This window comes from Brachyhypopomus gauderio, chromosome 10 (assembly GCF_052324685.1).
Source record: "Brachyhypopomus gauderio isolate BG-103 chromosome 10, BGAUD_0.2, whole genome shotgun sequence".
Lineage (NCBI taxonomy): Eukaryota > Metazoa > Chordata > Actinopteri > Gymnotiformes > Hypopomidae > Brachyhypopomus > Brachyhypopomus gauderio.
In genome coordinates this window covers 12,506,075-12,527,258 of record NC_135220.1, presented here as the reverse complement: position 1 = coordinate 12,527,258, position 21,184 = coordinate 12,506,075, and the positions used below count along the sequence as shown (strand labels likewise).

Here is a 21,184-nt window from a genome sequence, read left to right as displayed (position 1 = left end):
TCTTATTATGAAGGGTGGTGTTTATGTATTTAGTTACTAATATAATACATGGAGACCTGGGTGGTCAGTTTCCTGGTATAGATGGAATTGCCTCATTTGTGCTACATTCTTTTTGTTTTATACAAAGGTCAAGGGTCAAAGGGCCTTCCTAGCTCCAGAGGAATTCTGCGTTCCTAAGCAGTCAGTATGATAATGAGTAAAACACTTAATTCATCTGCTATCCTTCCTTTGCCTCTCACCAGCAGATTAATCTATGTGGTCTCTGACTCAAGGACAGCCGCATGACATATAATGTCATCATTCTCTCAGAGGGACACAGGCGTGAGAAGGAATGAGGAGGCAGCGTGTTGTGGTGGTGAACACTCCCTGAGGGGAAGCCACTCTGGTACCGTGGAGAACAGGGACCCTCATTGAATACAGCCTGGTGTCTGAAAGCCACATTAAAGGCACAACACATGACCCGTCACCAGTGCTTATACACAGAGCTGCATTGAAGATAAAGAGGCTGACATTTCATGAGCTTCAGTATTTCTCTTAAACACAACCAAAGGCGCCCGGCTCGTATGTGTTTTAGGGCTTTGGGGGCGCTTAAAATACTTAATGGAGGGAGTTGCTTTATGTAGGTTTTCACTCTAGTTTTTGTAGCTGCCTGTTGACAGCATAGGCCTGGAAAATTGAAGATGTGAAACTACTGCTTGAAAGTGTGTGTGTGTGTGTGTGTGTGTGTGTGTGTGTGTGTGTGTGTGTGTGTGTGTGTGTGTGTGTGTGTGTGTGTGTGTGTGTGTGCACGCGTGTAGGTGGCTGGAATAGTCAGAGAATGTAGGCCATGTGTAGTTCACCTGGAGAGTGCTTCAAAAAAGTTTATCTGAACATAGCTAACTTGATATCTCCCCAAAATTGTTTCACACGATGTATATCTGTTGTATAAAAAAATAAAAATAAACGTTTTTTACTTTAATTCATTTTACTGGACCGTTTTAGGTTCCACTGATAAGTGAACTGTATCCACTGGAATGTATACAGTGCAGCAGATATTAACTTGCTGATGCTCATTCGTCTTTTCAGCGCTCTCCTTGAAAACAGTTGTTTCCTCACCACTTGTAAACTCAGAGGCATCTTTAACAGCCCTCGCCAAGTTATTTATGGTCCTCTGTGCAGCCACTTCACCAACACTGGCCATCAAAGAAGTGACAATAACAGAGACTGTCCAGGCATGCACACCTAAGACTGCAGTGTAGTTGTTAAGCAAAGGGAAAGAATTCCTGTCAGCAGTCTCCACTGGCCTTGCACACCCATCTCTGACTGTAATGTTCTACATTATAAATGCTTTTATTGGATTCAGTGAGTGATTCTTGGCAGCAAATAAATGTGAAACATCCATGCTGTGTTTTAGTATCTGGAATGGCAAAATTTTATTGCAAAGATATATGGTAGTTTTGTGGCGTGTAATCTCAGATTCTTCTACAAATGTGGTAGAATTTTAAATAATTGAATATCTCATTTGCTGGGGTTAATCTAGAATTATGAAATGTATTACTATTGTGTGCTCTAGATAAATTCTTTATACATTTTTTCTCCTGTAGTCCAGTCGCTATGCTTGTTTATCGTCCAAACCACATTAGCACTTCCAGAACTCACAGATATTGTTGGCATCAAAATTAGGATGATAGGTTTCTGTTTCAAAAGGTCTGTTCCATCTGGTGACAGGACCAGCTGCGTTGACTCAGGGGGGGCCGTACAGCACCATTGAGTCCACCTCACGTCCCACTGGGAGACCACGCACCACTTAAGACCATTGCAGCCCCAGAACTGAGGAACTGTCATCACCCCCCAGGAAACCAGGCAGACCTAGTTGATCAATGCCAATCTTTGAGTGGATAATTCACTTTAGCCTTTAAAGTGAGGAAACTGAAAGAGTGGACAGAGAATATCAGTGAACCTTTGTATGTTCCCATGGACCTGTCCTCCCTACTAAACTAATGGATTAGATATTTTAGATTTTGCAGAATATTTTATTTCAATTATATTTACTTCAATTAAATTATATCCAGTGTGGATGTGTGTGTTTGGTGAGCAGTGGTCTAATTTGTAATGTAATTAAAATACTGGTAAATGTGGACCGAATTTTTTTAACAGATGGTCAAATTTTCCATCATCTGTTATATATTGGCTTACTAGAAAGAAATACTTATGTATTTTGCTCTCTATGGAATCTAATGTGAAGTCTAAGAGGCCTGTTTCTAAATTATTCATAACTTGGATCTAATTGCCTTGGTCACAGATCAACAAACCAATTATCCTTCACATCTTGTCATGGTCTATTCCTCCATTATGCATGATGATTTCTTGCAATTTCTTTGTGCCCTGCGCAGATTATATAAACATCCAGGTAATGAAGAGCACTCAAGGAAACGAAACTCTACCAACAACAGTATATATGGTGTTTGAGAAACTGGAAGCAATAATATATATTATTATTATTATCATTATTATTATTATATAATCATAATCTGAGCCTGTGTAAGTTTTTGTTGTTGTTTTTTTCCTTTTCCTAGAAATCCTCCAGACCATCAGATGATGACAGTGGACTGAAGAGTGAGAAGAACTTGAAGTCTGTCAGTTTCTTAGACTCAGTGAGTGTGATCTCTGGAGACCAGGCCAGCATGGAGCTTGAAACCCACAGCGAGAGCCAGCACAACCACACACCAAATGGTCAGAATGGTGTGAAGCACAAAGGAGAGACGCTGGACAGTGAGGTTGCCCAAGAAATCAGATACCTTGACGAGGTGCTTGAGGCCAACTGTTGTGACCCTGGAGCGGAGACGACTTCAAACGGGACTTGTTCTCATGAATTACAGGCAATCAGTGTAGAGGGAACTGGGCCATCTGTTCGTGTTTTTGATCCGTCACCATCACTTAATCAGGATGTAGCTGTAGAAGGAGAAAACCAAACCACCTATGTTGAGGACAGTTCGAATAGCACCAAACCAAACGGTCATGCAGGAATGGGGGGTGACATTTGTAAGTCGCCTGAGAGAGGCACAACAACGATTAAAAAAGAGGCGCAGTTTGAGCTTCGGGCTTTCCATGAAGACAGGAAGCCATCCAAGCTCTTTGACATCCCAAAAGAGAAAGAAGTCAGGATTAAGAAGGTAAGACCATCAGAGGAGGTTGCAGAGCTGGAAAGGGAGCGCTTGGAACTCATCCGAGATCAAGCCGTCAAGAAGAATCCAGGGATTGCAGCAAAATGGTGGAACCCACCTCAGGAAAAGGCACTGGAGGATGAGCTTGAACCAGAAAAGCTGGAGTCACTTAGAAGGTATGAGGAGAGGAAGCAAAGGAAACCTGAAGCTAATCAGGTACCACAATCCTCCGTTCAGCAAACGGTCTCCTTTGTCCAACCCCACATGGGAAATAAAGATGACATTGTGGTTCAGGGTATTGATTTCTCTGCAGCACGTCAACAGTTTCTTCAGATTGAGCACAGCAAGCAACAGCAACCACAGCAAGCCACAAAAAGAAGTGTGGCTCCCCAGATTTACTCTGCCAAACCTTTCTCCAGGCCCTCAGATGTTGACAGGGCAACAATCACTAGTCACATTAGAGTCTCCATGGAGGACAGAGGTGAAATGAACCATATCAGAACTGAAAGGGTTTCGTGCAGCTCTGGAGAGTCCCCCACACATGCCAAGGCTGAGTCTGAAGTCCCAAACGATGATTTTACCTGTGCCCGAGCGGTCATGACCATCCTGAAAGATGAGGACTCTGAGTTGTACCAGCGATCTCTGAACAGCTCCTCTCATCCTGAGGAGATCGACTCTGGACTGGATGACCTCTCCCTTAGGTCTCAAGACACAACTGTACTGGAGACTCTGTCCAATGACTTCAGCATGGATAACATAAGTGACAGTGGTGCATCCAATGAAACTATGAGTGCCTTTATGGAGAACTCCCTGGGTGACTGCTCTATTCCCTCTACTCCAATGGCCACAACACCCATCACCAGAAATCTGGAGAGTAGCACCAGATCACCAGCTGAGCAGAGCTCCTTCTGTCAGGGTGACAGCTTGACAGAGGAGGAACTGGAATATCAAGCAGGTATCCTGGTCCAAAACGCCATCCAGCAAGCTATTGCACATCAGAATGACAAATGGGAACCACTCCAGGCCACGTACCAGTCCTCCCCAGTTCCTGAGAGCCACGCAGAGGATTCCAAACCCACACAAGCCACACCTGAGGAGAAATGTCCAACCACGCCACCTCCTAAAGAGCCCACCCCTACAGAGGAAAAGAAAACCATAGCTCCAAAAATAACCGCAGATGTGCCTGCAGTCCAAGCCACTCCAGTTATTCCGGCAAACACTTACAGGCCTCCAAGTCCTTCTTCCCCAGCAAGTGAAAAGCCAGAGTTTAGCTATTTCAGAAAGTACTCAGAGGCGGCAGAGCTCCGAAGCACAGCTTCTGTGACCCGTGGCCAGGACATGGAGGTCACCTCGGGGCCTTTCAAGTTGCGCTCACGCAAGCAGAGGACTCTGTCCATGATCGAGGAGGAAATCCGAGCGGCCCAAGAGCGTGAAGAAGACCTTCGGAGGGAGCGGCTGGCTCATCGCTTGCATCCCAAACCCAATCCCATTCACAAGCAGAAGACCAATAGCCTTCCAACCAAACTAGTACTTTCTGCAAAGACAGCCCCAGGTGAGTTGAATATTTGTTCACTTTGTATTGAATGACTCCTTGAATATAGGATCAGTACAGTGATTCTGTCTCTTCTGAAGTACTTTCAGAACTGTCCTTATGTTATTTTTAATTGCCATCAAAGTCAGTACTACTAATTCTGCATTGTAATTTGTCATTGTTGTAAGAACATCTGTAATAAATCATGGCTGATGAGCTGTTTGAACTGACAGCAGTAACTCTCACTGCCTGTAGGGAAGATTAAAACAGTAATGTCCCTAACTGCCTGTAGGGAAGATTAAAACAATGACCAACTTCCTTTGTGGTCACCATTTAAAAATAATGTACCAGTGGGGAACCGTCAGGGCCCTCTACGCCCTCTCAGAGGTATAATGGTCACGGTTCGCTACTGTAATGTACTATACCATCATTCCACGGTCTGGGATGGTGCTCAGGAATATTTAGGTCTGTTGATAGGGAGCACACTCTATAGGACTATAGACAAACAGCTGTGTATGGCCTGTTTGTAAAATATTTTTTGACTGAATAATACAAAAAAACGCTGTACACAGTCTTCCCCTGTCAGTTACTGCCCTCTGGTGGTACCAGAATGAATTGCATTAAAAATGTGCTGATGTATATTGTTAGCTGCAGTGACAAAAGCTCATGTTTAACGAGGCTTAGACTCAGCAGAGCATTTCTTTACCATTAATAAAGATTATAAATGTCTTTAGATTATATAGATGCTCAAGGACATTCGGTACATTATTGTTTTATTTCAGCAGTCGACATACCAACGTTAGTTTAACCGCTGTACTGTGTGTGCCAAGGGCGCTTCCATCTTGTTAATTGAGTTTGAACCGTTTAGATAATGATTGTTTTATGATGGGGGAGTTGAAGACCGCAGTTCTACATAAACGCGTACTAGTATAACGATTACAGTACACAATCTTCAGCAACAGAAATACGAATCGAATGAATCTTTCCCTTAACAATCCTTAGACATTATTTAAATATTCAGTAACTGTATATAACAAAGTGTTCTGACTGTATGTCTAGCAAGATAACCTAGCTAACTCACATTAGGTTAAATATGCCCATCTATATTGTTTTGAACATTTTTTTAATGTTGTCTACCCAGCTGGAAATAGTGAAAAGGAAATAGGGATCCTGTAATTTTAGAAAAAATACTTTACATGCTCCCCAAGTGGTCCCATTAGGACAGTGTTTTCTAATAGTTAATAATAGTTAATTAGTTAATAATAGTTAATAGTTTCTAATAGTTAATAATAGTTTTTCTAATATCATCGCTCCGACACGGAATGAAAACCTGGCGTTCATCATAAGACATTTACATTGACAATATCAACACCCAGAACTTTCATTCTAGTTACCTTATACTTAGCCTGGTTGTGTGATTTTTTGTAACTGGTTTGTAACTTGTGTATTCGTCTGTATAATTTGTTTTTGTGTAATTTGTGTGTTAACGGGCCGCCCAATGGAGGATGGGTTCCCTTTTGAGTCTTGGTCCTCCCAAGGTTTCTTCCTATTCCCCACCATCTAGGGAGTTTTTCCTTGCCACTGTCGCCTTTGGCTTGCTCATTAGGGATTTGGACCCATAGTATTGTTAACCTTGTAAATCCTGTAAAGCGCTTTGTGACAACATGTGTTGTGAAAAGCGCTATACAAATATATTTGATTTGATTTGATTTGATTTAATAGTGGCTAAAGTAAACAGGAAATGAAAACATAAAATGCAAATCAGTGGTGTGCTTAAAATGGGCCTGAACAAGCGGACTAAATAAAGATGGAGGCCTGGATCAGATGTGGAACAAACAGGCCCTCAACCTGTAATGTGATTCTGACAGATCTCTTAAGCCAACCATAATCATTTAGAAATGTTTTCACTTTTAGTTAACCTGTTTAGCTTGAAATCCTGCATTTTATGGCTATAACATCCTGTATTTCAAATGGGTTGTTCATTCTGATGAAAATATTTTGGCATCCAACTGTTCTTGACATCGATAGACCATGCTTCTACAAACATTTGTATATAAATAACCTCTGTGGAACATGTGCCTTCCTTTCAAATCACTTTGAGTGAAACAAAAAATGAAAGTATGGCACATTGGGACATTAGAATGAATGTGCTGATGGGAAATGTGAAATGAATGTGCTGATGGGAAATGTGAAAAGATCCAGCTAGAACGTGCTTCATGAGCAAAACATTTAATTTGGATTCAGTTTGAGGTATACTGGCACTAACAGGGTTTACTGTGGTGGCCTGGACTAAGCAATAGCCCCTTTAAGGAAGACTAAGTAATAGCCCTTTTAAATGATTTGTCAGTTATTTCTTGTTGTTTTTCACAGTTCTATGCCATTTTAGGTTTTAATGAAACTGCTTAAATTATGCCACATTTGCTGCAATTGATTTCATAATCTGCCAGATGCTATTTTGCACTGACTGGGTTGTTTTTTTACTCAAAAAATAGCTTTAAATAAGAAGATTGTACCTTAAAGAGGTTTGCAAACAAGTTTCCCAGGAGGGACAGACAAGCTGGTGAAGCACTAAAGCGACGGGTTGGCTCGCTGCTAACAGATGTGTTCTGCTTCACTGGCTTCCCCTGACGTCCACGTCACCAGCACTGAGCAGATGCTGCCGTTGGTCCACCATTCATCCTTTCTTATGTCCCTTTCCTTCAGGTAAGATCGAGAAGATCCGCGCCGTCCCTCCGGTGTCCCCCTCCTCGTCAGAGGGGGCCCTCCCCTCCCCACTGTCTGATCTGGGGAGCGATGACTCGGGGGGGAGCCAGCGCCCAAAGAACTTCATGCAGACCCTGATGGAGGATTATGAGAGCCACAAAGTCAAACGTCGGGAGAAGGCGGAAGACAACTGTGTGAGTATCAATGCAAATCTTTGCTGCTCCATAATAATCCAGTATCCTGTGTACAGTAGTGTAAATTAAAATGTTTGTCGTATTGTCTCATTGCTGTTTTATGATATCAATACATTTCCTCAGCTCACCCCATAATAATTATGTCAACCAACATATTTGAAACTGGGATGCTTTTGATTTCAATTAGCCAAACAGGCTGACTAATAGATAAGGATGGATCTTTTAGAATAACTAAACCAGTCTTTTAGAATGGCTCTCTTTAATAACCACAGCCAAGAGTAATGCAAGACTGTGGTTTAGGGGAGCAATTCCTTTTTTACATGTGATGTGAAGGTTTTGAGACATGCCAAGTCAAGGGACTTTCCACCTCGTCTCAAAGAAAGGGAATTAAAACTGGCTGAGACTTATTTGTATTCCAGTGGTGTGTATATGAAAGTCCCCTTACCTTTTATATTTGAAAATGGTGCCTGAACTGAAACTTTAATGGAACTTTGAGCACATCTCGGTTGCAAATGATTGCTAGGCCTAATGTTATTTTTCTCAATGCTGTCAATAAAATATTTACATTTTACATTTAATTACATTTTTTGAATAGGCTGAAATGCTTAGAACACCACCCTAGGAAACTTAAGAAGAAGATTGCCTTTCATGAGGCAAATTTACATTCAAATCCAGTGCATTTTATTATAATTAGTGACACTGATTATTTAAAGCCCTTATTGTAGTTCACAGAACACCATTGTATTGTTACATTCAAGCTTTTACAAATGTTAGCATGCTGGCTGCTGAGATTCCATGTTGGGATTTTGTCATTTAAAGAAAAGTATTGCAAATTTGCTTTGAAATACCTTAACTATTTGCGGTCGTTGGTTATGTTTTTTGTTTATCATCCAGATAAAAAAAAACATAACATCCTTGTTTGTTACTGTTCATAATGAAGTAGAAAAACATCTGACAGCTTCAAAGACATCAAACACAAACAGAAGATCAAAGGGCAGTGTCCTCTTAGAGGAATGTCTGCTTTTCTAAAGCTGCTCTATGTCATGGTTGGTTCTCATGGACTGACTAATACCGCCTCTTTCCTTCTCGTCAGTATTCCCGTTTGTTACTCGCTAGTGGGGTTACGTCTGAGGTACTGGTCCCACGCCTGCCTGCCAGATCGTGTCTTTCTCTCTGCATGCCTTCTTTAATCCTATACCAGTGGGTGTGGCGTATCTTCAGTGTTAAATGCTCTGACAAACCAGAAGTGGTGAATAATGACACCGTTTGTGTGTGTGTGTGTGTGTGTGTGTGTGTGTGTGTGTGTGTGTGTGTGTGTGTGTGTGTATTGTACCGGTGGGGTCATTTTGACGTGAGCATGTGTGAGCATGCGCTGTGACAGTTTTGGAGTGTTCAGAGAAGCATCTGTGCGATGTTTTTGCACATTGTGGTCCCCGTTGTTATCCCACCATCCACTGTCTATTACCCCCAAGCCTGCCCTTGCCTATAGCACCTGCCCCTTTCCTACCCCATTCCATAACACATCCACACCTCCCTCATATGACTCACTCACAATAATGAACACAGAATGTCCAGTCTCATGCACACCCTGCCATTCCTCAGTAGGTAACAATTCAGCACAAGTCTAACCAGCTACATTATAAAGGTTCTGTGTTCACAAGGCTCCAGTGAAAACAGAAATGTGTGATTTGCATCTTTGAGTTCCTGAAGATTCAGGGTAGAACCATTAATTAGGTACACTGAAAGTTGGATTGGACATTCCAGTTCATTGGAAAAATGTAATGTACCCTGTACAAGCAAATAATTCTATAGGAAAGGTAGAAAGGGAACCATTTTGAATATTGTATCATTTCATATTAATGAACTACAGTTTGACGGGGCATAGCTAGGAGTCCTCTAGGCTCAGAAGTCCTACATTTAGGCAGTTTGCAGTGCAGTGGTACAGAGCCACGCCCTCTCACTAAGGCCTGCTGCTCTCTCTGTGCCCTGCGACAGGTTCTTGAGGCGACACGGGTCACCCGCAGAAAGAGCGACATGGCCCTACGATGGGAAGCTGGAATTTACGCCAACCAGGAGGAATATGAGGAGGAGGAGGAGGAGGAGGAGGAGGAGGAGGAAGAAGAATAAATAAAAGAGAAGAAGCAAGAGCAGAGGAGATCAGACCCTGTTGGGAGACAACAGACAAAAACTACCACGAGTATTTATTCTGCAGGAGCAATGACCAGGGTCATGGCACCATCCTGGAGCTGTGTCCACCCAACAGAGCCAAAGACAGCGCCATCTTACAGTATACAGTAGGAGATGAGGAGGAGCTTTCGCATTGAGAACTTCATGCAGTAGTATGCACCAGATTTCCAAACCCCTACTGTGCTTTCTGCTCTTTCTTAAAAGTTCAGCCCTGTTTTTGTATCTAATGGACAGGTGTCCATACTACATGTTGGGATGTGTGTAAAGACCAAGGTTATAGTGATCTTTGGAATTATTTCCATTTTTTCTGTTGGGTATTGATTTCAGGAACTGACACTGATTTGGCATTGCCAAGTGTTCCATGTTCTTTGTGGAATTTAATTCTTACTTAGTTTAAATAAGAATTAGGCATGGTGACGATAACGGAGAAAGATACAGTAAGTCTGATACATTTAAATGGACAATTTCATTTTAGATTGGAACTCTTGACTTAGATGAGGGGATTAGCTCCATATCATCCTAGTATTTGACATTTGTTTGTGATGCCATCCCCTGAGTACTGGGCTTCAGAAAAGACTTACACAGTGCAGTGAGCCATGAACTTTACTGTCCTGTTCAATTACACCCTGTACATCATTTACATTTTGGATATAAATCCAATTTATATTGGAAATATATTAAGAATGCAGTAAGAACTCTACTGAAATTAAATATTGGTGTAGGACATGGAATGCTGTTCAGAAAGTGGCCTGACGAAAGGAGGCAGGTAGAGGAAAAGACAACAGCAGTCTGATGCACCCTATGATGGCTAGTAGGCTTAGGAACTGCTTACAGGCTTAGGCCCCGCTAGCAGGCTTAGGAACCACTAACAGGCTTAGGCACCGCTAGCAGGCTTAGGAACCGCTAGCAGGCTTAAGAACCGCTAGCCTGTACTTGAAAACTGCTTGCAGTGTTTCAATCAGTTTGGAATCTCTTTGTTCAGTCAGTTTCAATCAGTTTGATGTAAGATTGAAATACGCATTTATCCCTAAAGCCAATGTCATTTTGCTCTGTGTGTTGGACTCACAGTTCAGTGATCATGTGTGATTTACTGTTATGTTGAGCATTTCAGTGAGCACAAAAAAGTTAAGGGTGTTGTAGGGTTTTGTAAGGTTTTGAAAGATATTTTTAGCTTGTGCAAATTAGCAGGACAACCAGTGATTTGTGTTTAGTTTTTAGCTGTTGGTGTTTTTCCTCACAGTCACTGTGCTGTGCTGTATCTTGGTTTTATATAAGCAAGACTATTAGGCAGCGTGGGGTAGTCAGGACTATTTTATAGCACGTTGCGTGAATGCTAGATGAAATTATTACTATAAAACACTTGAACGTCAAGCAGTTCAGTCAATTCCCCTCATAAATCTAAAGTCTTTATGAGTAAACATTTTAATATTGAGATATATGACCTGTTTTCTGTTTTTCTTTGTACTGTGTATTGGCATCGATTTAACCGTTTTGATTAGAATGTATAAACCCAAGATGCAGTGAAATAACACTGTTTCGTAATTACACAGGGGCTTTGTGGATTATATATGAATGAATGCCTGAGAAAGGGAATTAACTTACTGCTTGTATATTATTTTGTTGCTGTCATTCAAATCACTGGCAAACAACAGCAATGTGAAGCAAGTTAGATTTATTACAGTCCTCAGCAAATCAGCAGTGGATGATGCAATCAAAAACAGCTGCAGGATCATTGGACAGATGTTTGGAAGCTACTCCTATGATTCTGGATTTACCTTTAACCTGAGGTCGTTCTCAGCCCACCAACAATGAAACTAATGAGCTTAGTACTGAAGGTTATGTCTCAGAGTAGATAGTAAGAAGTTATCTATCAGTTTTTTAATTTGCATATAATTTGTAACATGAAAGTATTTTATGTCCTGGCATAAGTGTTTGTAGTTTCTGGGTTTGAAAGACCAACCTACCCTCTTCTTTAAGGCTGTGCCGTATGATGCAAAAAAAAAACAAAAAACAACAAAAAAAATGTACTGAAGTGACATTGTTGATTCAGTGATTATGGGTTTTCAAAGGTCTTTCATTTGGTGGTCCAGACCTATATGGTAAAGATGCTTTTGCAGGAATTTATTGAATTTATTTAATGCATCATTACAGTATGGTTATAATGACATGACTGTGGGATTTTGAATTGAGCAAGTGTGCAGTAATATTCTTGTAGTGGTCAAAACTGACAAAACAAATTAAGCAATGAACATCAGTTATTTCTGATAAAAGACATGATTTTTATTCAGATTATTTGATGTGTTATATGACTTCGTTAGTAGACAGATATTTTGAATATTGTAAGAGGGAAATATTTTTTATTTGTGCAGTGAACTATTTACAGTGTATCTATGAATGGGGAAAACATTTTATGGAGGCTGACATTTTAATACCATGTATGTGCATTTATGCAAGTTATAGCCTGTACTTCATCTTTCTTTTTATATGTGTGTGCTTGTGTGTGTGTACATGCATGTGTGTGTGTTTGCATTTATTTGTGTGCATCTTTTATAGGGACATCGTTAGTAAGCAGCCTTTAGAATTTGAGAAATATATGCAAAGGTCTCGATCACATCTTAATCATCAGTAGCTCACAATGTTCTGTGTGAGGTTAAAAGAGGTGAACAGAACTCGTGTGTGCTAATAAATTGACACACATATATATATAAATTGATATATATATATGCGCAGTTTTGAACAATCAACAATTTTTATGTTACATACAGTAAAACACATTCAAGCTTTCAGTATGTCCATGGCAGTTCTGAGTGGTTTAGTATTATGACACTGACAGAGGTCAGATTGGTTTTTCCAAAGAATGTTCTTCAAAATTCTGCAAAAGGTCATTTGTCCTTATTATGACACAAGGCTAATTTATGAAAACAAATTTTAAAGTGTAATATAATAGACAGAGCACTGTTGACATCAGACAAGCCATAAAGATAAAGATAAATAGTAAAATATGTACATTTCTTAGCATGAAATTATGATGGCACAGATGATTTGATGGTTTCCAACAATAGTGCAACAGATTAATAATTAAGTATTCACCTTTCAGTGTACGCATGATATATGACCTATGAAATTATTGTTAGAGAAAAATCACCATCAAAATTAAATCTGTCAATAGAGCTGGATAGTCAAAACAGTAGGAAATTTGTCTCCAGTGAAATTGTTAAATGTACTCCTCAGTGTAGAGCTAAAAACTGCAACCAGCACCACATGTAGAATAAGTCATACTGAAATGTGTGCGACACTTCATTGTCTAAGTTGTTTTCAGTGCAAAGTTAAAACTGTTTGCAAAGATGTTCTTCAGATTTGGAAGCCACAGATTTATTTATAACATGCTAAAATACCAAAGCAATTTGGAAATGGCAGTGATGCGCTCAAATTATTCTTTTCTTTTTTAAAATCCTCCAGTTAATATGTTAACCACTCATTGTATGTTAATATATTCTGCTTATGTTGTTTTATAGTAATTGTAAGGCTCACACTTAAACACATATAATTATTTTCTCATTAAAAGGAAAATGCATAACCGATTCTTTTCATTCATTTCTTCATTGATGTGCTGTGTACTTCATGCTTCTGGGTTCAAGAAATATGATATTCCAGATTTAGAACAATCTACCTCTAGAATTTACAATGTAGTTTACATGTACAGCCATGAAATTCCAGGTGTATGTTTAAAGGCGAAATACAACAGCAGAACCTGGTGTGTGGTTTACCTTTCCTCATCCAAGCCCCATTTCCCACAGATTCTGTCAAATCTGAGGGATAATGATTAGAGGTGTCAATTCCAGGTTCAGAAAGTAAAAGTACTCACCAGGATTTTGCTCAGTCTTCCTGGATTGTGTTGATTCTACTAATCTTACCTGGAGTGCACTAATTAGAAAATCTAGCAAGCTTGAGCAAAATCCTGGTGAGGACTTTTACTTTCTGAACCTGGAATTGATACCTCTGATTAATGAACCATAATAGACGGGCATTATTCTAACCGACTGCCCTGATAAAATTTGCATTTCCTTTTGGAAAATAGACATGTCCAACGTCTCAAAGGATCCATTGCTACCCGGAATTCCCCCGGAATTATCCTCATCATTATACGGTTGTATTCTTCTTGTTTGTTTTCATGTGGTTATTTCTGCTGTAGACAAATTCAGGACAAACCGGTTGTGCGACAAGCAAAGATACACACTTAACGATTTAAATTCTGCGTAAATTGTATAAATTTCTCAAAAGAAACAAGCAAAGACAAACACTTCACAATCTCAAGTCTGCGTAAATAGTACAAATTTCTCAAAAGAAATCAGGTCGAACCGGTTCCACTATTCACGAAGTCTACGTCGGAATCATGAGTAATCAAGAAACCGTTTAAATCTGCAACTTCCCCATTGCTAAATATCCACTTTCGCCAGACTGGCCGGGCGACTGGGTGGCACAGGAAGGTTAAAACGCGGAAACATTAAGACTACGTGCTCATTCATATTGGGGATCTCACCGGGAGGTGCAGCTGCTTGGTGGCGGAGGCGCACGATGCTCGTGACGTTTCTAAAGTTTTGGGCAAAAATGAGGAAGCGTTGATAAAGTCAGAAGGTTCCTCGGTCGCCCTCGACTCCTCCGCCGCCTTTGTTCTGGGTTTCATCAAACTCAGTTTCTTCAGACTCGTTTATTATGGCCGTCCTGCGCTCCCTGCGTAAGCACATCGAGCCCATCGTGTTCTGTGCTCAGGTGGCCAGTTCCTTCTTCGACACCGGCCTCCAGATGGTGGTGAAGCAGCGAAGCGAAACTTCTACAAACTCCACCAGCCAGGACGAGCAGAACAACATCACTAACTTCTACATGACTTTTAACATGCTGATCAAATTTGTTCCGATTGTTCCTGCGCTAGTTCTGGCTCGGTACGGAGACATGGGCTACAGAAAATTACCAATAGTCGTACCTCTAATCGGGTACTTTGTGTCCCGGGCGTTACTTCTGTTCGTGATCCTGCTGGAGTGGCGGGTGGAGGTGATGTATGCTGCCCCGGTGATCCACGGTTTGTGCGGCGGGTTCTCGTCGTACTGGGCGGGTGTGATGGCTCTAGTGTCCGTCAGCACCAACGAGGAGGAGCGCTCTCTGCGCATCATGCGTATGGAGCTGGTTTATGGATTTGCCGGCTTCCTCGGCAGCTTGGCCTCCGGCCACCTGTTCCAGCTCTACACGGTCCGGCTTAAGCAAGGAGTGGTGCTTTCTGGAATTAGCGTCATGCTTTACTTCTTCTGCCTGGTGTATTCCATATTTGTTGTGCACATGAACCACCCGACGGTGTCCTCGGATCGCCAAGAACCTCCAGATTGCAGTGGCATAATACACCATGATGCCCGTGATCTGACCAACATCGTGCTTCTGTTCACCAGTGGGATATTGTATGATGTTGCCGTGAGCGGTGGGGTAGAAATCCTCTCCGTGTACGTCCTCAAAGAACCGCTGCACTGGAGCGCCACTGAAGTGGGCTACGGGAACGCCGCAGGCTCCGTGATCTTCATCACCAGCTTCCTCGGCGTGAAGGTCTTCACGAAGCTCTCTCTAAGTGACGCCAGCATGATCATGATAGGAATGATCTCCTTCGTGTCTGGGATGTACTTCATGACGTTTGTGACAACCACCGCCATGTACTTTTTAGGTAGGTTTTAATGCATCAGGAATATTCCACTAACATGCTTACTTGTTTAAAATTTTGCATTTGCACACATTATCTATCATTGTCTATATTTCCCAGAGGTTGACGTTCCAGGTTCAGAAAGTAAAAACCCTCACCAGGATTTTGCTCAGGCCTCCTGGACTGTTGATTCCACTAATTTTACCTGGATTGCACTGATTAGAAATTCTAGCAAGCTTGAGTAAAATCCTGGTGAGGACTTTTACTTTTTGAACCTGGAATGCCCTCCTCTGATGTTTCCAAATGCCAACTGGACACACTGTTTGCGTAATGTTGGTGCACGTGGTTTTTATTTCGGATGTGACTGTATCAAGACAAAATCCTTTCACCAGTATCCTACAAGGAACGCAAATCAAGACGCAGTGAATGCGTGAAAAACAGACCTTCATCTGGAGATAAAAGCGCAGACCACATATCGAGTCCATGTAGCATATATCCATAAATGAGGAACTGAGATAGGGAAGCCAATAAGCGTTTAACTGTGTGTGAAGCAGATAAAGAACCTGCCAATTCTGTTTGCATGAGGGACGTGTAAATTCGGCTCAAAGCGGATCGTGTAGTCGCCTTTGGCTTGCTCATTAGAGATTTGGACCCATAGTATTGTTAACCTTGTAAATCATGTAAAGCGCTTTGTGACAACACATGTTGTGAAAAGCGCTATACAAATATATTTGATTTGATTTATAAAACGAGGTGAATGTATCGTAGCTCCGCGTTTGATTCGTATCGACTAATCGATTACTTCTCTGTTTGGCAGCGCGCTCCCTCACTTTATTCGCCCTGATCCCCATGCCTACGATTCGCTCTCTGCTGTCCAAGCAGGTCCAAGGAACATCGTACGGTAAGACCCAGCTCACTGTGAACCCTCTTTCTCCACTGACTCCCAAATCCTGCCTGTCCTACTTTATTTATCCTGGTGTGAACTCTCTGACCCAAGCTGGTCACTCCTTCATTCCTGTGTAAAATGGAACATTTTAGTGCTGCGTTTGATCAGACTGGAATCTGTTTTTAGATTTATCAGCTGTGCAAAACAACTGCGGATAAGGGGGCGAGAAATGAAGAAGTGAAATCACACGTCAGTACGTGCATTTGAGGAAAGGAACTATAGAGAGGAAACGCTGATGCTTTGAGAAAGGGAGTAGGGAGCTACTTTCATTTGGGTGTGGTCCTGCTAATCACCCATAGTCACGCTCTATATGTGTGTGTGTGTGTGTGTGTGTGTGTGTGTGTGTGTGTGTGTGTGTGTGTGTGTGTGTGTGTGTGTGTGTGTGTGTATATGTATATATATATATATATATATATATATATATATATATATATATATATAATGTGTGTAGATTCATATATATGGCTGGAGAAATCTACATCTACTACCAAAGAGGCTCATAGCTCATAAACTCAGTGTAAAATGCAACATTCCAGATTACATGGCTACTGCATAATGGAAGAGTGAGATTAGCAGCGCTACAAGTTCTGCTGGGTGAAGGGCAAAATGTGGACCTGCCTGCTGGGGCAGACGAGGAATGTCCCTCGAGTTTTTCTTTGTTGTTTTTTTAAGATATGAAACAGTTCATGAAGTTCATCTTTAGCTCATTCACCTTCTCGCTTAAATTGAGCACGGGCATAATTTTACCACCCAACCGAAATGAGGTCTGATGACACCATGCCTGTGCTCAGAAAAGGTTTTAGTTGAAAATCCTTTGCTGTTAAATACTTCGAAATTTGAATAATCCTCAATGGTACAGAAACTGGTTACCTATATTTCTTCTGCACCTGTCTCACTGTTCCCTCTCACTCACTCTGCATTGCCCATTTCAGCCTTAATTAGAGCCGATTAATTTTGACTAGTCTTGTTAAGCGCCAACAACAGAAGCCAGTAAAATGTGTGCAGTAAAAATCTGTATGCCCTGTGTATGCATATGTCCTTAAAGATCCTCACCATACTCAAACAAAAGCGCATAAATGTTAATTTTACTTGAAAATGTTTGTTTTCCTTGTTGGTGTTAAATATGATGTGATCCAGACAAACTGGCTCATAATAGCACTATAATTTGGCTGTGTATTCAGATATGCTAATGCATTTGTCCTTGATATGAATATGCAACATTTGCTCATATATTTGTGACCCGTGTATCTTCTGAAGCCAGTTATATCCAATCAATGCATTTTAGACTTATAACCTCATACGAGGATGTCATGTGTAATTAGCATACGTGTTGTGAAGATATATATTATATATATTTTTAATCTTTAAAAGATAAAGCTTCTTCAAATTTTGTGGTGTTCTTAACTGATCTCTTTAGTCACATTGCTCTCTTGATCAAAACAACATCAAATAAATTAAGCAGCGCTGCATTCAAAACAGAGGTTATTTGTTCACATCATGACATTGCAGCACAGAGGCAAGCAGAGCATGTACTTTCTAAAGATGTGACTGTTTACAGTAGCTGATGACTCGTATGAGTTTCATGAATTCAAGGCCATGAATAGGGGTTTTCAGTGGGGATTATTGCATAGAAGTCCATCCTGCTAAAATGAATGAATCAAACTATGCATTTATTATTATTATTATTATTATTATTATTGGAGGCACAGAGAAGCATTAGTTAAGGGATACAGTGAATGCCACATAGCCAGACAGGAATATTGTGGCAGTCTTCATATGCATCAGTGGGGGCAGCATGACACACGGGCATCACTGGGAAAAGAAGAGCAGCACTATGAAAAAGATTCCGTGCCAATTTGAAATGTAATCGCTACTAGGCAAAAATGGAAATGCAATCCACAAAATGCATTGCTTTTCCATACAAACATGCAGAATACGTGCCACAATGAAATGCAAAAGCACTATTACATTACGTTTCAATGCACTTTATCTCTTTATTGAAAAACAATACACAAGAATTACCATTCAAAACCAAAATGCTGAATTTGTGCCAGAATTGAATATAATACAGCTCGAAATGTAATCACGGCACAGAGGTATTGCTTTTCACCGTACGGTATTTCTGACATAAATGTCTCCTTTAAATGTAATGATCACGAGATTGATTTAAACACTGATGTGATGAAAACATGCCACAATGAAAAGTAAAAGCTCCAGTGTGTGTGGATTTGTATTTAAAGAAAGAAACGATGAATTCGTGCCAGAAGCCACCTTGTAATGCAATCGACTGAACGTCATTGTATTCCACTGTGTGTCTCTGCGAAGCTGTATTCGTGCCAGAATGGAATCTAATCACTGTCCAATAGGAACGCTCGCCTGCATTTGGGGCGGGGCTTAGACTCCAGTCAGAAGCAATCGCTCATAGTTGGACTTGAAAGCAGCAGAAATGTCTTTTCACGACAGAATAAAAGAGGAAATAAACAGTCTAATTGGACAAATTGAGGCTGGTGCAGTTACAGACGACTACGTGCTTAACTTAATTAAGCTGAAGGTGCTGGACAATATTGAAAATGGACCTTGAAAGTGTCGTACATGTGCTTGAATTCCACCTTGTAAAGGTGGATGAACCCTGCAAACAGAGCTGAAGAGCTGAACGCGTACGGTGAAAAGCAATACCTCGGTGCCGTGATTACATTTCGAGCTGTATTATATTCAATTCTGGCACAAATTCAGCGTTTTGGTTTTGAATGGTAATTCTTGTGTATTGTTTTTCAATAAAGAAATCAAGTGCATTGAAACGTAATGTAATAGTGCTTTTGCATTTCATTGTGGCACGTATTCTGCATGTTTGTATGGAAAAGCAATGCATTTTGTGGATTGCATTTCCATTTTTGCCTAGTAGCGATTACATTTCGAATTGGCATGGAATCTTTTCCATACAGCACTTCTCAGGAAATATCTTCTCTAGGGGAAAACGAGGATGAGGGGTATAGACACGTTTTACAAATAGCCTTCCGTGACCACTAAGTGGCGCTGTTGACCAGGATTTCACAATGTCAATAACATTGTCTCGCTCCCCACAGGGATGACTTTTATCTTGCTCCAGTTATCGTTCAGGCTGGCAAGTTTAGCCACCACACCAATGTACACCAAGATCTACCAGGCCACACTGGACAGCTTTCCTGGCTTTGTGTTTACCTTATCCAGTATCATCACCTTCCTGTCTCTCATACCCATCAGGTAAGCATAGTCTTTTCAGCTGAAATTATGTTGTTGTAGCAGTAGCTGATTTTCCAACATGTTATTACAAAATATTGTATTTCTGAAATATAAATCTGATTGCTTGTTTAACATTAAACATTTTTCCCCCTTTTGAAGTATTGTTGGATGTCGTACTGCAAGGCAGAATAGCTATGAAAGAATTGAAGGAAACTGACAATGTCAAACTACCACCCAGAGAAACAGAAGAAAGGACAGCACCATGTTCCCACATTAAGCTCTGAAATGTAAAACCAAAAATACTGGAATGTTCTGAACATGAGCTGCTTTACTGAAATTTTGCTGCAACATTTCACTTTGTGTTTTTTTTTTTTACATTTATTTTATTATTCTTATTTGTGATTTATTTGTTTTTGAGGTACTTTTAGTTTTATCTGTCATCATACACCTGGTGTCATCCTTATTTATAACTACTGTGTATGGAAATATGCCAAAAGACATAATTCTGCTGAGCTCTGTGGTATTCAGACTGTGCATTCCAATTTCATACAAAGACTGACCTTTTTCTCTTGTGCTTATTTTATTTTGTATATATGGGGGTTTATATCTGTCTACACCAATCAGCAAAAATAATTAAAACCACAGAAGTGAAGAGACTGATAATGTTGTTACAGTGGCAACTGTAAACAGGGGTGGTGTATACTGGGCAGGTGAACCGTCAGTTCTTGAAAGTCATATGTTGGAAGCGGGAAAACAGAAATGGTGTAAGGATCTGTGTACAGCTGGCTCTGAGCGTCTCAAAGGAAAGTTGCCCTAAAGTGACCCAAGGAAGGACAACCAGTGATCCAGCGCGGGGGTCATGGATGGGAGGGGGGGGTGTAAAGCTAGCACTCCTGGCCCAATTGCAAAAGCTACTGTGGCATGAATTGCTTAAAAGTTCATGCTGACTTTGATTAAGGTATCTGTACACATGGCGTATCATATTGCAACTCGTTGCATAGACCACGGTGCCGTGGGCCTCGTCTCTGCCCAACGCTGGAAGCTTCCACAACGGACACGTGAACATCAGACCTCCACAAGAGAACAGGAACGAGGCGGCCTGGTCTGATGAATCATGGTTTCTTTTACATCATGTGTACTGCTGCATACATATACATTGCTGACCTGGGGAAGAGATGGCACCAGGATGCACTATAGGAAGAAGGCAGGCCGGCTGTGGCAGTGGTGTTCTGGGGATTCATCTGCTGGGACATGTTGGGTCATGGCCTAAACACTGTTGCTTACCACGTATTGCTATTCGTGGCATATATGCATATATGGCCACACTGTAAAAATGTTCAGGAATGGTTTGAGGAACATGAGTTCAAGGTTTTAACTGGACCTCCATCTCCCAGTTTCTCAATACGATCGAGGATTTGTGGATTGTGCTGGAAAAACATCTCTTATCCAGGGTGGCCCCATGTATTTCAGGATCTGCTGCTAATGTCTTAGTACCAAGTAGCGCAGGACACCTTCAGAGGTGTTGGGTAGCACGTCCCTCAATGGATCAAAGCTGGTTTGGTAGCACTGAGGGACCTACGC

The 21,184-nt window shown here is 41.1% G+C and overlaps 2 protein-coding genes across 5 annotated transcripts in view; both read left to right on the top strand.

Annotated features, from left to right (window-relative positions):
- The window catches only part of palm2akap2 (PALM2 and AKAP2 fusion), an 81,410-nt gene extending 68,071 nt beyond the window's left edge, over positions 1-13,339 (top strand). For 2 of the 4 annotated variants that reach the window (XM_077019580.1, XM_077019582.1), the window contains 4 exons: positions 2,556-4,695; positions 7,378-7,571; positions 8,665-8,703; positions 9,567-13,339. In XM_077019580.1, the coding sequence (XP_076875695.1) occupies positions 2,556-4,695; positions 7,378-7,571; positions 8,665-8,703; positions 9,567-9,698 (2,505 nt within the window). In that variant the 3' untranslated portion in view covers positions 9,699-13,339. The remainder of the gene's footprint in view (positions 1-2,555; positions 4,696-7,377; positions 7,572-8,664; positions 8,704-9,566) is intronic. The other 2 variants (XR_013133691.1, XM_077019581.1) reach the window with 2 other exon arrangements.
- A 691-nt stretch (positions 13,340-14,030) lies between these two features.
- Positions 14,031-20,266, top strand: slc46a2 (solute carrier family 46 member 2). Its single transcript, XM_077019583.1, has 4 exons — positions 14,031-15,462; positions 16,256-16,339; positions 19,468-19,624; positions 19,763-20,266. Exons 1-4 carry the CDS (start codon positions 14,472-14,474, stop codon positions 19,818-19,820), a joined length of 1,290 nt encoding a protein of 429 aa, XP_076875698.1. The 5' UTR covers positions 14,031-14,471; the 3' UTR covers positions 19,821-20,266.
- Positions 20,267-21,184: the final 918 nt, after the last annotated feature.

Bases quoted from the DNA above. Each gene is read 5' to 3' on its own strand.
- slc46a2 (XM_077019583.1), top strand. From the start codon at position 14,472: ATGGCCGTCCTGCGCTCCCTGCGTAAGCACATCGAGCCCATCGTGTTC. The intron at 15,463-16,255 runs GTAGGTTTTAAT...TCTGTTTGGCAG, and splicing joins CACCGCCATGTACTTTTTAG to CGCGCTCCCTCACTTTATTC. The intron at 16,340-19,467 runs GTAAGACCCAGC...CGCTCCCCACAG, and splicing joins GGTCCAAGGAACATCGTACG to GGATGACTTTTATCTTGCTC.